General features: G+C 48.2%; 1 protein-coding gene across 1 annotated transcript in view; it reads left to right on the forward strand.

Annotated features, from left to right (window-relative positions):
• The first annotated feature begins 638 nt into the window (after window positions 1-638).
• CCNB1IP1 (cyclin B1 interacting protein 1) overlaps window positions 639-17,023 on the forward strand; it is a 36,432-nt gene continuing 20,047 nt past the window's right edge. Inside the window, exons 1-2 of the mRNA XM_077456769.1 lie at window positions 639-697; window positions 14,163-14,472. Of these exons, the coding sequence (XP_077312895.1) occupies window positions 14,176-14,472 (297 nt within the window). The 5' untranslated portion in view covers window positions 639-697; window positions 14,163-14,175. The remainder of the gene's footprint in view (window positions 698-14,162; window positions 14,473-17,023) is intronic.

Here is a 17,023-nt window from a genome sequence, read left to right on the forward strand (position 1 = left end):
ACTGCATCCCCCTCCCCCCTGAAAGGTGCCGATTGTGGCACCGGAGGGGGGGAGGGATCAGATTAGCGGAACTTCCCCTTTAGGGTGAAGAACCGCTTTAAAGCGACAGTGGCATATTTATAAAAAAAAAATGGCCTGGTCAGGAAGTGGGTAAAACCTTCCCAGGCTGAAGTGGTTAAGGACAGACCTCTGATGCCAGTTTCATAATACTAATAATACTTCTGACAGTCACTTGTGTCTGGTTCCTCTCCCTATAAGTGCATGCCGCCTTGGCATATCGTATATGAACTTTAATGAGGAATTATAGAAAGATGCCATTTTCTTTCCTCTTCTACAGTTTACAAAACACCAGCAATTCGCCTGGGTAAAGTAAAACATAACAATGAATATCATAAACAATAACATTGCTGACAGTGAAATCTTTATTTGTTACACGCATGAGCCTGCAAACATTTTCTGCCTTCCACTATCATATATACACCGAAAGCAACAAGAAGGACCCACGAGGCGCGGGCTTCCCCTCACACTTCCGCCCCACAGCCTGTTAGATGGACAGAGTGTTTAGCCAATTATAAGCCCCGATTCTTCCTCGTAGGAGGACAGCGCCGTCTGCCATTGGCTAGTTTTGTGAATGGAAAGTGCGTAGTTGTGGGCGGCGCGGTGTCGGCAGCTGTGCTGGTGCGGGAGTTTACTATCAGTGAGTAATGTTAGTGTTATCAGGGCGGTGTGCGCTTATAGCAGCAGTGTGTATGGACGCTGGTTATTGGGGACAGTGTGTTTATGTTAGTTTCTCTCATTGTTTACTGGTTTATAATGCAATAGAAGCAACATAACGTTACAGTGTTGCATAATGTAAATGCTACTAGACAACAGTTATTTTGCTATGGTATTAACGTGTGTAAAGGCAGAACTTATTTTTGTTGTTGTCTCTGTACCATTTCAATTCCTCCCACTTCCTGTCCCAGAAACACATTTTTAGCAAAATGCATTGGTGACAATGAGGAAGCCAAAATGAAAGGATTAGTTCACCTTTACCAAAAGGTGATTTCTGCAGATAAAGGATGTCTGCAGCTCTGACCAAAGTTGGATAATGTACTTGCTATGTGTAGACCATCTTTGTACTTCCCAAAGCCTGGCCAAAAAGCTCCCAGAGATGGCATCATCCCACCCTGCCTTGTTGCTAGGACACACCCAGTTGTTACTGCTCACCCCCACCATCATTGGAGCAAGCTCTCAAACCCCTGCACATGTGTAGTCCATTATTTTTTCCCGTCATGGCTCAGAGCTACTGCAACATGGAATAGAGAAAACGTGAGGGGGTTTGAAGCAGCTGGGAGAGTCTTAGCAACGTCCTAGCAACAAGGCAGTGTGGGATGATACTAAGCTTCTGGGGGTACTGTACATAAATGGCCGCCTCCTATTGCAAGGGCATTATTGAACGTTAGTCAAAGCTGCACAGCTTGTTTTTATATACTGTATAAACAGTTTTTTGGTAAAGGTGAACTAACTCTTTAACTGCTTGCCCACCATATACTTACATATATGTTGGCAAGGCAGCTCTGCTGTGCAGGATGACATGCACAGGGTTTATAGACAATGGCAGCAGATCGGCAAGTACAGTAGACTCGATGTCCGCCGGCACCCTCCGATGCTTCAGCACAGAGGCAGAACGGCTATCTGCCTATGAAAACAAGGAAGATTGTCATTCTGTCAGTACAGAAGGCTTGGATCCTGTGTTTCTGTAAAGCAGAAACACTGGTCCATGCCTTCTACTGCTAAAAGCGCCTCCCCCACTACACTGAATCACCAGCTAGGCACACATTAAGGCTGCACACTGCAGCAATGCGGGAAACCTACAAATCCACTGCGGTTTCCTGCATAACATGTCTCCCGATTACCGGTTCACACTGTCCTATGCAAACTGCTGGGAGTGTCAATTAAAAGCTGATCACACTCCCAAATCAGTTCGCATATCGAAGTGTGATCTGCAAATGCAGACAGGAATTGGATCGCATGGGTGTTCACATCTGATTTCAGCCTAACGCCCCTTTCACACTGAGGCATTTTTCAGGCGCTACAGCGCTAAAAATAGCGCCTGTATAGTGCCTGAAAAAAGTGGCTCCTTTCACTCGGTGCGCTGGCAGGACGGTAAAAAAAGTCCTGCTAGCCACATCTTTGAGGCGGTGAAGGAGCGGTGTATTCACCGCTCCTACCCATTGAAATCAATGGGGCAGCGCGGCTATACCACCAGCAAAGCGCCGCTGCAGCCGCATTTTGTGGGTGGTTTTAACCCTTTTTTTGGGCACTAGCGGGGGTTAAAACCGCCCCTCTAGCGGCCGAATACCGCCGTTAAAACGTCGGTAAAGTGGCACTAAAAATAGCGCCACTTTACCGCCGACGCCCGCATCACCCCAGTGAGTGTGAAAGGGGCCTTACTGTGAAGATTCTGAATAATATTTGATACAGTATAACATTATTGTTACGCTCCATTTACTTTCTTCCAGTTATATAGGGGCGATTAAAAACTGAACCAAAGTCATGATACTTGCCTTCTCCAATGGTCCAGTGTCCGTGAAGGTTTGCTTGCCAGCGCTGGCATTCTCGGCCCAGTTTCTTCTGGGTGCCCGTCTTCGTTGTCTTGATTGGCCAGTGCAGGATGACATACAGTAACTCCTGCGCAGAGGTCATGGTCCCCAGCACACAGGGATCATGCCAGTGATTTAAGTGTCTACCTGTGAACATGCAGATACATTTATTTTCGTACAGAAGATTCATTGCATGTCTCTTTTGTGATAAATAGCCAGCTCATAAGCTTTGTAATTTAGCCTTTAGTTCTGTTTTAAATTTTGTCGCTTTCACTTTACTAGGGAGTAGGGATGAGCCGAACGCCCCCCGGTTCGGTTCGCACCAGGACTTTCGAATGGACCGAAAATTCATGCGAACTTCAGAACCCCAGTCTATGGGACTCAAACGTTCAAAATAAAAAGTGCTAATTTTAATGGCTAATATGCAAGATACTGTCCTAAAAAAGGGTTTGGGGACCTGGCTCCTGCCCCAGGGGACATGGGTCAATGCCTAAAATGTTTTAAAAATGGGAGTTTTTGCGGGAGCACTGATTTTAATGACGATTAAAGTGAAAAAAAAGTGAAATATTCCTTTAAATATGGTGCCTGGGGGGTGTCTGTAGTATGCCTGTGAAGTGCCACGTGTTTCCCGTGTTTAGAACAGTCCCTGCACAAAATGACATTTAACGGAAAAAAGTCATATTAAAAAAAGGAAAGGCGGGGGCCCCCAGGCCCTATATACTCAGAACAACAGTATACAGGCGGTGCAAACAAGACAGGGACTGTGTAGATTTGTTGTGTTAAGTAGAATCTGTTTGTAATTTTGAACTGGTAAATTTTTAAAGTGTAGCTCCAGTCAAAAAATCTCGTTTTAAGCTTTTTGGAAAACGTAGGGAAGGGTTATCACCCCTGTATAATTTGTTTTGCCGTCCGTCTTTTTTCATCTCCCTTCCTGTTGTCTCCTTGTCTCCTTCCGTTTGCAAGTAGCAGACGTTTGTAAGTTGGATGTTTGAAAGTAGGGGCCTGCCCTATATGCTCTGCAGAAATGGCGGAACAAGGTGTTTGTGTTGCCACAACATTGTAAGCCCTCAAAGTGACCTGCTGTGAACGATTATATCAAGAATTGTAATTACATGCCATTGTAGAACAGTGGTAGAAAAATTGGGCCTTTGGAGGTTGTGGTGCTGGTGCCACAACACTATAAGTCCTCACAGTTGCTCTCGATGGGCACAGGAACGGGCCCTGCTGTGAAATATTATATCAAGAATTGTAATTACATGCCCCTGTTAGACACGGGCTGAAAAATTGGGCCTTAGGCACTGGTGCTGGTGCCACAACACTGCAACCTCTCCCATATACTCTAGTTGTGGTGCAGGAATGAGCCCTGCTGCAAAGCATTGCATCAAAAATTGTAATTAAACGCCCCTGTTAAACAGGGGCTGAAAAATTGGGCCTTAGGCACTGGTGTTGGTGCCACGACACTGCAACCTCTCCCATATACTCTAGTTGTGGTGCAGGAATGAGCCCTGCTGCAAAGCATTGCATCAAAAATTGTAATTAAACGCCCCTGTTAAACAGGGGCTGAAAAATTGGGCCTTAGGCATTGGTGCTGGTGCCACGACACTGCAACCTCTCCCATATACTCTAGTTGTAGTGCAGGAATGAGCCCTGCTGCAAAGCATTGCATCAAAAATTGTAATTAAACGCCCCTGTTAAACAGGGGCTGAAAAATTGGGCCTTAGGCACTGGTGCTGGTGCCACGACACTGCAACCTCTCCCATATACTCTAGTTGTAGTGCAGGAATTAGCCCTGCTGCAAAGCATTGCATCAAAAATTGTAATTAAATGCCCCTGTTAAACAGGGGCTGAAAAATTGGGCTGGTGGCATCACCCAGAACCAAAAATGTTCTTCCAATATATCAGCGGAGGAGGAAGAGGATAGACAATCAACATAACAGGACAGTCACTAAGCATCAGCATAGGCAGTCTTGAAGGGATGTGATATTAAAAAAAAAAAAAATATTTGGTTACATCAACTTCAGGTGCTTGGTAGCTGTGGGTGATCCAAGACTGATTCCTCTTTATGAAGGTCAGTCGATCAACCGAGTCGGTGGACAGGCGCACCCTGTGATCGGTAACAAAGCCACCAGCAGCACTGAAGGTGCGTTCCGAAAGAACGCTGGATGTAGGACAGGCCAGTAGCTCAATTGCATACTGTGCAAGCTTTGGCCAGTGATCCATCCTCAAGACCCAGTAAGCCAGAGGATTTTCGGTGGGAAAGGTGTCCAAGTCTGACCTTGCCCCTAGGTATTCCTGCACCATGTAAATCAGACGCTGGCAATGGTTGCTGGAACCGATCATACCTTGGGGCTGCGGACTAAAAAATTGTCTGAACGCATTGGACAGACGGCCACCTTCTCCACCGCTCCTTCTGACCGATGCCTCAGCAACACGTTGTCCAGGACCAGGAGTTTGTAACCTCCCAGTCTCTGGGAACGCGTTGCACAGACCTTTCTGCAAGGCCTCCCGGAGATGTCTCATCCTCTGCTCCCTCTGCGATGGCAAGATAAGGTCGGCAACCTTACCCTAGTACCGTGGATCAACGAGAGTGGCCAGCCAGTAATGGTCCCTCTCCTTAATCCGAAGAATACGAGGATCCTTCCGCAGGCTTTGCAGGATCAGGGAGGCCATGCAGCGTAGGTTAGCTGAGGCATTTGGTCTGGAGTCCTCTGGGTCACTAAGGACAACATGATCCGCAGCTACCTCCTCCCAGCCACGTACAAGTCCACGGGTTTCTTGGGACTGTAAATCATCCCTACAAGACTGCTGCTGCTGCTGATGCTGAGTGCCAGCCTCCACCTCCATGCTGACACAATCATCCTCCTCCTCCTCTTCCTGTGTGATGGGTGGGACAGCAGGAACACTGTCTGGATAAAGGTGGCTTTGAGAGGCAAGGAAGTCCTCCTCTTCCTGTCTCTGTTCTGCCTCAAGTGCCCTGTCCATTATTCCACGCAGCGTATGCTCCAACAGGTGGACAAGAGGTACAGTGTCACTGATGCATGCACTGTCACTGCTCACCATCCTTGTGGCCTCCTCAAATGGTGACAGGACAGTGCATGCATCCCTGATCATGCCCCACTGGCGTGGTGAGAAAAAAACCAAGCTCCCCTGACCCTGTCCTGGTGCCGTAGTCGCACAGGTACTCATTGATGGCCCTCTGCTGTGTGTGCAGCCGCTGCAGCATGGCCAACGTTGAGTTCCACCTGGTGGGCATGTCACATATAAGGCGGTTCTTGGGCAGGTTCAACTCCTTTTGGAGCTCAGCCAGCCGAGCACAGGCAAATGATTGGTGGAAATGCACACAGACTTTCCTGGCCTGCTTCAGGACATCCTGTAAGCCCAGGTACCTGCCCAGGAACCGCTGCACCACCAGGTTAAGGACATGAGCCACACAGGGCACATGGGTCAGTTGTCCCTGTCGGAGGGCGGAGAGGAGGTTGGTGCCATTGTCGCAAACCACCATTCCTGGCTTAAGTTGGCGTGGTGTCAACCACCTCTCGGCCTGCCCCTGCAGAGCTGACAAAATATCTGCCCCAGTGTGGCTCCTGTCCCCCAAACAAATCAGCGCAAGCACGGCATGGCATAGTTTTGCCTGCATACTTGCGTAGCCCCTTGAACGCCCACGGAGCACTGCTGGTTCTGAGGACAGAGCACTGGAAGAGGCCATGGAGGAAGAAGAAGAGGAGGGGGTGGAGGAGAGAGGTGTGTCACAACCAGTAGTAGCATTTTAGAGGCGTGGTGGCAGAACAACCTCCAACACTACTGCACCTTGTCCTGCATCCTTCCCAGCTGCCAGAAGAGTGACCCAATGGGCCGTGAAAGACAGGTAACGTCCCTGTCCATGCCTGCTGGACCATGAGTCAGAGGTAATATGCACCTTACCGCTGACCGCCCTGTCCAGCGAGGCAAGGACATTGCCTTCCACATGCCGGTAGAGAGCCGGAATCGCCTTCCGTGAGAAAAAGTGGCGTTTGGGGACCTGCCACTGAGGAACCACACATTGCACAAACTCACGGAAGGGGGCCGAGTCTACCAACTGAAAAGGCAGCAGTTGAAGTGCTAGCAATTTAGCCAAGCTAGCATTCAACCGCTGGGCATGTGGATGACTGGAAGTGAACTTCTTTCGACGGTCCAGCAGCTGGGGCAGGGAAATTTGCCTGCTATAATCGGACGTGGGTGTACTGCTAGCAGAGTGCCCGCAAGCACTTGGCTGTGACACACCTAATTCTACACCTTCATTCCTCTTAGAGCAGGTTTCAGAGAGGACTAAAGGTCTAGTGGAGTTGGAGATCCCAGCTGATGAGGAGCAAGGAGAGGTCTGCTTTGTTCTTTGGTGTGGGTCTTTGAGGTACGCTTGCCAACGAGCTGCATGGCAGGTCAACATATGTCTAGTCAAGCATGTGGTGCCCAAAGCGGCTGATGTTTTGGCCACGCGAGATACGCTTGAGACATATGTTGCAAATAGCAGCGGTGCGATCTGATGCACTCGTCTAAAAATGGCCCACACCAAAGAACTTTTAGAATAACACGCAGAGGCAGCGCCCTGCACAGGCGGAGCTCTGCGGTGTGATTCAGTCGGTGTGCTGCCCCTAAGCTGGCCCCCGGAGGGCATCCTGCCTCGTTGGACATATGCCTCCTCCTCCTCCTCCTAATCTCTCCTACGAGGCACCCACGTTGGGTCTGTGCCCTCATCATCCCCTCCCTCTTCATCGCTGGAACAAACCTGGCAGTATGCTGCAGCTTGTGGAACATGACTGCCAGATTGCTGTCCTTCTTGAGCATCCCCTCTCTCTGCGCTAACGCTACTGCCTTCCTCTAGCTGAATATCATCATCGGAGCCTACAAAACACTGGGCATCCTCCTGGAGCATGTACCCAACACTGTACTCAAAGAGTTCAGGGGACTCCTCAGGAGGACATGGGGGGTCTAGGGAAGGAGTCACTGATGATGACATTGAAACGAGGGAAGACGATGCGTTGGCAGCTGCTTTGCTAGTACCCTGTGCCTGGGTGAGAGAGGATGAGGAGGATGAAGAGGGCTTGGTCATCCACTCTACCAAGTCTTCGGCATGATGCGGCTCAACACGTCCAGCTGCCAAAAATAAGGACAAGCGATGACGATGCACCGCGTCCACGACCAGCACTGTTGTCTCTAGACACAGAGCCTGCTTGCCCTCTTTTATCGGCTCGTGCCTGTCTGCCTCTCCTTGTTGGCCTTCCAGACATGGTAATGGCCTGAAGGGATAGATTGGAAAACCAGCAATTGCGTAGTGTATATTGTGCTGGAGGCACACAACACCCACTAACTCCTGCAGATGCCTTTATTATAGAACAGGAATTAAAGGGTAGATACCGGTGTATACTGTGCTGTGCTGGAGGCACACAACACCAACTAACTCCTGCAGATGGCTCAATTACAGAAGAGCTATATAGGTGGATATAATGGTGTATACTGCGGTCAGGGCACACAGACAACACCCACAATCTCCTACAGCTAGCTGAAAGCTCTATTACAGAAGAGCAATATAGCTAGCTATATAGGTGGATACAATGGTATCCACCTATACGCACCCTGTGATCGGTAACAAAGCCACCAGCAGCACTGAAGGTGCGTTCCGAAAGAACGCTGGATGTAGGACAGGCCAGTAGCTCAATTGCATACTGTGCAAGCTTTGGCCAGTGATCCATCCTCAAGACCCAGTAAGCCAGAGGATTTTCGGTGGGAAAGGTGTCCAAGTCTGACCTTGCCCCTAGGTATTCCTGCACCATGTAAATCAGACGCTGGCAATGGTTGCTGGAACCGATCATACCTTGGGGCTGCGGACTAAAAAATTGTCTGAACGCATTGGACAGACGGCCACCTTCTCCACCGCTCCTTCTGACCGATGCCTCAGCAACACGTTGTCCAGGACCAGGAGTTTGTAACCTCCCAGTCTCTGGGAACGCGTTGCACAGACCTTTCTGCAAGGCCTCCCGGAGATGTCTCATCCTCTGCTCCCTCTGCGATGGCAAGATAAGGTCGGCAACCTTACCCTAGTACCGTGGATCAACGAGAGTGGCCAGCCAGTAATGGTCCCTCTCCTTAATCCGAAGAATACGAGGATCCTTCCGCAGGCTTTGCAGGATCAGGGAGGCCATGCAGCGTAGGTTAGCTGAGGCATTTGGTCTGGAGTCCTCTGGGTCACTAAGGACAACATGATCCGCAGCTACCTCCTCCCAGCCACGTACAAGTCCACGGGTTTCTTGGGACTGTAAATCATCCCTACAAGACTGCTGCTGCTGCTGATGCTGAGTGCCAGCCTCCACCTCCATGCTGACACAATCATCCTCCTCCTCCTCTTCCTGTGTGATGGGTGGGACAGCAGGAACACTGTCTGGATAAAGGTGGCTTTGAGAGGCAAGGAAGTCCTCCTCTTCCTGTCTCTGTTCTGCCTCAAGTGCCCTGTCCATTATTCCACGCAGCGTATGCTCCAACAGGTGGACAAGAGGTACAGTGTCACTGATGCATGCACTGTCACTGCTCACCATCCTTGTGGCCTCCTCAAATGGTGACAGGACAGTGCATGCATCCCTGATCATGCCCCACTGGCGTGGTGAGAAAAAAACCAAGCTCCCCTGACCCTGTCCTGGTGCCGTAGTCGCACAGGTACTCATTGATGGCCCTCTGCTGTGTGTGCAGCCGCTGCAGCATGGCCAACGTTGAGTTCCACCTGGTGGGCATGTCACATATAAGGCGGTTCTTGGGCAGGTTCAACTCCTTTTGGAGCTCAGCCAGCCGAGCACAGGCAAATGATTGGTGGAAATGCACACAGACTTTCCTGGCCTGCTTCAGGACATCCTGTAAGCCCAGGTACCTGCCCAGGAACCGCTGCACCACCAGGTTAAGGACATGAGCCACACAGGGCACATGGGTCAGTTGTCCCTGTCGGAGGGCGGAGAGGAGGTTGGTGCCATTGTCGCAAACCACCATTCCTGGCTTAAGTTGGCGTGGTGTCAACCACCTCTCGGCCTGCCCCTGCAGAGCTGACAAAATATCTGCCCCAGTGTGGCTCCTGTCCCCCAAACAAATCAGCGCAAGCACGGCATGGCATAGTTTTGCCTGCATACTTGCGTAGCCCCTTGAACGCCCACGGAGCACTGCTGGTTCTGAGGACAGAGCACTGGAAGAGGCCATGGAGGAAGAAGAAGAGGAGGGGGTGGAGGAGAGAGGTGTGTCACAACCAGTAGTAGCATTTTAGAGGCGTGGTGGCAGAACAACCTCCAACACTACTGCACCTTGTCCTGCATCCTTCCCAGCTGCCAGAAGAGTGACCCAATGGGCCGTGAAAGACAGGTAACGTCCCTGTCCATGCCTGCTGGACCATGAGTCAGAGGTAATATGCACCTTACCGCTGACCGCCCTGTCCAGCGAGGCAAGGACATTGCCTTCCACATGCCGGTAGAGAGCCGGAATCGCCTTCCGTGAGAAAAAGTGGCGTTTGGGGACCTGCCACTGAGGAACCACACATTGCACAAACTCACGGAAGGGGGCCGAGTCTACCAACTGAAAAGGCAGCAGTTGAAGTGCTAGCAATTTAGCCAAGCTAGCATTCAACCGCTGGGCATGTGGATGACTGGAAGTGAACTTCTTTCGACGGTCCAGCAGCTGGGGCAGGGAAATTTGCCTGCTATAATCGGACGTGGGTGTACTGCTAGCAGAGTGCCCGCAAGCACTTGGCTGTGACACACCTAATTCTACACCTTCATTCCTCTTAGAGCAGGTTTCAGAGAGGACTAAAGGTCTAGTGGAGTTGGAGATCCCAGCTGATGAGGAGCAAGGAGAGGTCTGCTTTGTTCTTTGGTGTGGGTCTTTGAGGTACGCTTGCCAACGAGCTGCATGGCAGGTCAACATATGTCTAGTCAAGCATGTGGTGCCCAAAGCGGCTGATGTTTTGGCCACGCGAGATACGCTTGAGACATATGTTGCAAATAGCAGCGGTGCGATCTGATGCACTCGTCTAAAAATGGCCCACACCAAAGAACTTTTAGAATAACACGCAGAGGCAGCGCCCTGCACAGGCGGAGCTCTGCGGTGTGATTCAGTCGGTGTGCTGCCCCTAAGCTGGCCCCCGGAGGGCATCCTGCCTCGTTGGACATATGCCTCCTCCTCCTCCTCCTAATCTCTCCTACGAGGCACCCACGTTGGGTCTGTGCCCTCATCATCCCCTCCCTCTTCATCGCTGGAACAAACCTGGCAGTATGCTGCAGCTTGTGGAACATGACTGCCAGATTGCTGTCCTTCTTGAGCATCCCCTCTCTCTGCGCTAACGCTACTGCCTTCCTCTAGCTGAATATCATCATCGGAGCCTACAAAACACTGGGCATCCTCCTGGAGCATGTACCCAACACTGTACTCAAAGAGTTCAGGGGACTCCTCAGGAGGACATGGGGGGTCTAGGGAAGGAGTCACTGATGATGACATTGAAACGAGGGAAGACGATGCGTTGGCAGCTGCTTTGCTAGTACCCTGTGCCTGGGTGAGAGAGGATGAGGAGGATGAAGAGGGCTTGGTCATCCACTCTACCAAGTCTTTGGCATGATGCGGCTCAACACGTCCAGCTGCCAAAAATAAGGACAAGCGATGACGATGCACCGCGTCCACGACCAGCACTGTTGTCTCTAGACACAGAGCCTGCTTGCCCTCTTTTATCGGCTCGTGCCTGTCTGCCTCTCCTTGTTGGCCTTCCAGACATGGTAATGGCCTGAAGGGATAGATTGGAAAACCAGCAATTGCGTAGTGTATATTGTGCTGGAGGCACACAACACCCACTAACTCCTGCAGATGCCTTTATTATAGAACAGGAATTAAAGGGTAGATACCGGTGTATACTGTGCTGTGCTGGAGGCACACAACACCAACTAACTCCTGCAGATGGCTCAATTACAGAAGAGCTATATAGGTGGATATAATGGTGTATACTGCGGTCAGGGCACACAGACAACACCCACAATCTCCTACAGCTAGCTGAAAGCTCTATTACAGAAGAGCAATATAGCTAGCTATATAGGTGGATACAATGGTGTATACTGCGGTCAGGGCACGCAGACAACACCCACAATCTCCTACAGCTGACTGACAGCTCTATTACAGAAGAGCAATATAGCTAGATATATAGGGGGGTATAATGATGTATACTGCAGTCAGGGCATGCAGACAACACCCACAATCTCCTACAACTGACTGAAAGCTCTATTACAGAAGAGCAATATAGCTAGCTATATAGGTGGATATAATGGTGTATACTGCGGTCAGGGCACGCAGACAACACCCACAATCTCCTACAACTGACTGAAAGCTCTATTACAGAAGAGCAATATAGCTAGCTATATAGGTGGATATAATGGTGTATACTGTGGTCAGGGCATGCAGACAACACCCACAAACTCCTGCAGATTGCTAAAAGTTCAATTACAGAAGAGCAAGAACGCTAAATCGGCCAATAACGAATGGTGAATACTGTGTTGAAGGTACACAGAGAACACCCACTAACTCCTACAGACGCCAACACACTACACAATGCCGCCGTGCTGGCGGCTTTATATAGTGTGGGGCGTGTACTACACAGCCTGAGCTATGATTGGCTACAGGCATCCTGCCTGTAGCCAATCATGGCTCTCCTCGCTGCCGGCGCTGTGATTGGCCAAGCATGCGGGGTCACAGTGCATGCTGGGTCAATCATGAGCCAGCAATGCACTGCGATGGCGCAGTGCATTGTGGGCCGTGAGCGCCACACGAATTTGGCGCGAACGGCCCATAACGTTCGGTATTCGCCGAACGTGCGAACAGCCGATGTTCAAATCGAACGTATGTTCGACTCGAACATCAAGCTCATCCCTACTAGTGAGATAACTAGCATCATTTGAAGGAGATTGGCAGTGGTAGCCTTCATATGTTTCTCAGAAGAGGCTTGCTTTAAAGGGACCCTGCCACCAGACTACACATATTATTTTATAATTATAATAGTGCTTTTTTCTATTCAATATTGCCTCTCTAGATAATTATTTATTAACTTGTTGAAGAGATACAGGCAGGCAAAAATGTTGAATGTCTGTGTAACGATATCATGTCCGGGACAGGAAATGTTGTAACTAGTTGCCATGTTGTGTGGAACACAGCCATGACAGCTTGGCTTCCTTGTAACATTACAGAAGAATCTGAACTTCCCCCTCCCTTGTCTTAGAAATCCAAAGCTTTTAACATTTTCAAAAGGAAAGAAAGGTTATCTCAGCAGAGGAAGCAGAACCAGACTAGGTCAATAAACATGGCTCATGTTGCCTGGCAAGATATTCAGGCCTGTTGTACAACTGTCACCCTCTCCATTCAGAGAACCAACAGATACCTGTCGTAAATACCTCAAACCACATAGAGGGCAGACAGATTAGTATAGTTTTGAAACGTCAACATTTTTTATAACTTCGAAAGTAATCATAGCACAGCATTAAAATTGACATATTTAGTTTCCTCAGATAATTTCTAACATTTCAAGTCCAGACACCCCTATGTCAGGTCATATGGGAAACCTGTCATGTGTGGACTTGTTTTGAAGCAAATATCATGCTGATCACTAAAATGGATATCTGCAGTCTATAAACAGTAGAGAGGCAGAGATATGAATATGTATCACAAAGTGTACCTGGGACAGGGTCATGAGTGTAGACACCTCCCAGCAACCAACCCCTAAAAAAGATGACCAGACAATTGGTCATTGGTCGCTGTCAACACCCCCTTTGATTTGACAGAAAAGAGGAGAGGCCAAGGCAATGGTCAGTTCTCCTTTTACCATCCAAGCAGGAACATCTGCCAAGTTTGAGAACCGATTACCTTTGCTCATCGATGGAACTCTGATCAACCCTCGGACATTAATTGCAAGTATTCTTCCTTCCCAATTCTACCTTATTTCTTTGTGGCTGTATATTGTCTTTATTTTTTGAAACATCCTTCTTCTGTAAATGTTTTATTCGCAACAACCTTGACCTTTTTCATAATAAACCCTTATGTTGAAAAGTATTAACCTTGTCTTTAAAGCTCTTGATGCAAACTATAAATTAACCTGTCTCTTAAAAGGGCACTACTGTGGTAGAGTAAAGCACTGAGCAGACCTGTCTGTGGTGGCAGTGTGTGCTGCAGGCACTTATTCTAAAATTATAATTGGTATTGCTAAAATTACAAGTCCCCCCGGCTCTGTCTTTTAAAATGGGGGTGGTGGCAGTTAAAGGGTTAATTGTGTTATTAACCCAGTGACAATCGCTCTCAGGCTGCCCGCACCTAGATTGTGGTCCCGCAAGCTGGAAAATCTTTGTGCTGGGTGCAGCTGAGTGTGGCATTGTTATGTAAGTGACAGCGTGGTGTGAGGTTGGCTGGTCCTTCATTGCCAGTTAGCGAGGAGGGCAGGGATCTGACACCCGCGTTCGTCACATGTCTGTATGATGCGAAAGGTAGTGATGCATCCAGTTTTGTAAAACGTTGGTTTGAGCTAATGAGGATTATTTTGTCTTCCAGATTGATCACAGTGATGTCAGTGTGTGATGACCTCTTGCTTTGCAACTTCCCAAAATGCAGGGTAAAGCTATCTGGTCGAGCCTGGGTCACAGCTTGTTCACATATATTCTGTGACCAGCATGGAAGTGGAGAATTCAGCCGATCTCCTGCAGTCTGTCCAGCCTGTAATAGCACACTCTCCAGTAAGCTGGATATTGTACGTACTGAGCTGAGCCCTTCCGAGGAACACAAGGCAATGATGCTGTCGGGCTTACGTCCTGAGATTGTCCTTGATATTTGTTCTCGTGCTTTAGCTTTCTGGACCTACCAGGTAGGAAAAGGATAGCTGCAGAAAAGAATTTCACAAATGAGTACATATATTTGTGGGATAAAAATGTGGACAAACCATATAGGGGTCTATTTATATAAAAAAAATGCATAGCTATCCATTCAATGAATCTGCATATACATTAGTTCTGTGCAAATGTGGTAAAAAAAAAAAAAAAAAAACACATTTTCTTTAGGTTGTTTTTTTTTCTACTAAGTGAATGTTTTTTTATACAGTATCACACACAAGTAAGTACACCCCTCACATTTCTGTAAATATTTTATTGTATCTTTTCATGTGACAACACTGAAGAAATGATATTTTGCTACAATTCAAAGTAGTGAGTGTACAGCTTGTATGCAGTAACAGTGTCAATTTGCTGTCCCCTCAAAATAACAACACACAGCCATAAATGTCTAAATTGCTGGCAACAAAAGTGAGTACACTCTTAAGTGAAAATGTCCAAACAGGGCCCAATTAGTAATTTTTCACTCCCAGTGTCCTGAGACTCGTTAGTGTTACAAGGTCTCAGGTGTGAATGGGGAGTAGGTGTGTTAAATTTGGTGTTATCGCTCTCACTCTCTCATACTGGTTACTGGAAGTTCAACATGGCACCTCATGGCAAAGAACTCTCTGAGGATCTGAAAAAAAAAACTTGTTGCTCTATATAAAGATGGGCTAGGCTATAAGAAGATTGCCAAGACCCTGAAACTGAGTTGCAGTACGGTTGCCAAAACCATACAGCGGTTTAACAGGACAGGTTCCACTCAGAACAGGCCTCACCATGGTGGATCGAAGAAGTTGAGTGCACATGTTCAGCGTCATATCCAGAGGTTGTCTTTGGGAAATAGACGTAAGAGAGTTGCCAGCATTGCTGCAGAGGTTGAAGGAGTGAGGGGTCAGCCTGTCAGTGCTCAGACCATACACCGCACACTGCATCAAATTGGTCTGCATGGCTGTCGTCCCAAAAGATAGCATCTTCTAAAAATGATGTACAAAAAAGCCCGCAAACAGTTTGCTGAAGACCAACAGACTAAGGACATGGATTACTGGAAACCGTGTCCTGTGGTCTGATGAGACCAAGATAAACTTATTTGGTTCAGATGGTGTCAAGCGTGTGTGGCGGAAACCAGGTGAGGAGTACAAAGACAAGTGTGTCTTGACGACAGTCAAGCATGGTGGTGGGAATGTCATGGTCTGGGGCTGCATGAGTGCTGCCGGCCCTGGGGAGCTACAGTTCATTGAGGGAACCATGAATACCAACATGTACTGTGACATCCCGAAGCAGAGCATGATCCCCTCCTTTCGGAGACTGGGCCGCAGGACAGTATTCCAACATGATAATGACCCCAAACACACCTCCAAGATGGCCACTGCCTTGCTAAACAAGCTGAGGGTAAGAGTGATGGACTGGCCAAGCATGTCTCCAGACCTAAACCCTATTGAGCATTTGTGGGGCACCCTCAAGCGAAAGGTTGAGGAGCATAAGGTCTCTAACATCCACCAGCTCCGTGATGTCATCATGGAGGAGTGGAAGAGGACGCCAGTGGTAACCTGTGAAGCTCTGGTGAACTCCATGCCCAAGAGGGTAAAGGTAGTGCTGGAAATAATGGTGGCCTCTCAAAATATTGACACTTTGGGTCCAATCTGAACATTTTCTTTTAGGGGTGTACTCACTTTTGTTGCCAGCGGTTTAGACATTAATGGCTGTGTGTTGAGTTATTTTGAGGGGACAGCAAATTTAAACTGTTATAGAAGCTGTACACTCACTACTTTACATTGAAGCAAAGTGTCATTTCTTCAGTGTTGTCACATGAAAAGATATATAAAATATTTACAAAAATGGGAGGGACTTTTGTGAGATACTGTATGTAGCCACTTTCATTGTCATTCTAATAGACTCCCAAAAATTAACAAAGTAAACAATCTACCTGACCCTGTAATGCATTCACACGGCAGTTTGTGTGTTGGCAGGGTGGCCTCCCTCAAGTACTGTATGAGTAGAAACTTGCCTGATGGTTGTAATTGCTGCTTGGACACACTATAGACGGCTATCAGATTTGTACCCTGTAGAAATCAATAGCAGGTCCTGCTGCTTGCTTGCATGTAACCACTCATTTAAGTGATTACATACGGATCCCGACCCTGGATGCAGACATTGTGTATTCAGGGATGACATTTCTGAGTTTTGGCCTCAATAAACTGGCTGCGGCTAATTGGCCAGTTTGAATGGGGCCATAGCTCAGAGTGTTGCTGCGTCAAGAAGCAGTATTCAGCCACCTCTGAAAGCAGCAAACTATCCACAGCTAAACTGCCATGTGAAAATAGCATAATGCATTATACGTGGTGCTGTTTTCATAAAAAAGGGCTAGCTACATTTTAGTGTGTGAACAATGTGGACCCATAGGAAATGTAAAGATGCTGTAAAGCACCCTTTTAGGTGTAAACGGGCAGTCAAACATAACGTTTTTCATGGCAGAGATGCACTAAGAACACACAAACTTTAACCTGCTTCAGTTAGTGTCCCTGTTCACCAATTCAGGTCCAAATTTTG

Source organism: Lithobates pipiens, unplaced genomic scaffold (assembly GCF_037356315.1).
Source record: "Lithobates pipiens isolate NorthernLeopardFrog02 unplaced genomic scaffold, aLitPip1_a1.2 Scaffold_1, whole genome shotgun sequence".
In the NCBI taxonomy this organism is placed as follows: domain Eukaryota; kingdom Metazoa; phylum Chordata; class Amphibia; order Anura; family Ranidae; genus Lithobates; species Lithobates pipiens.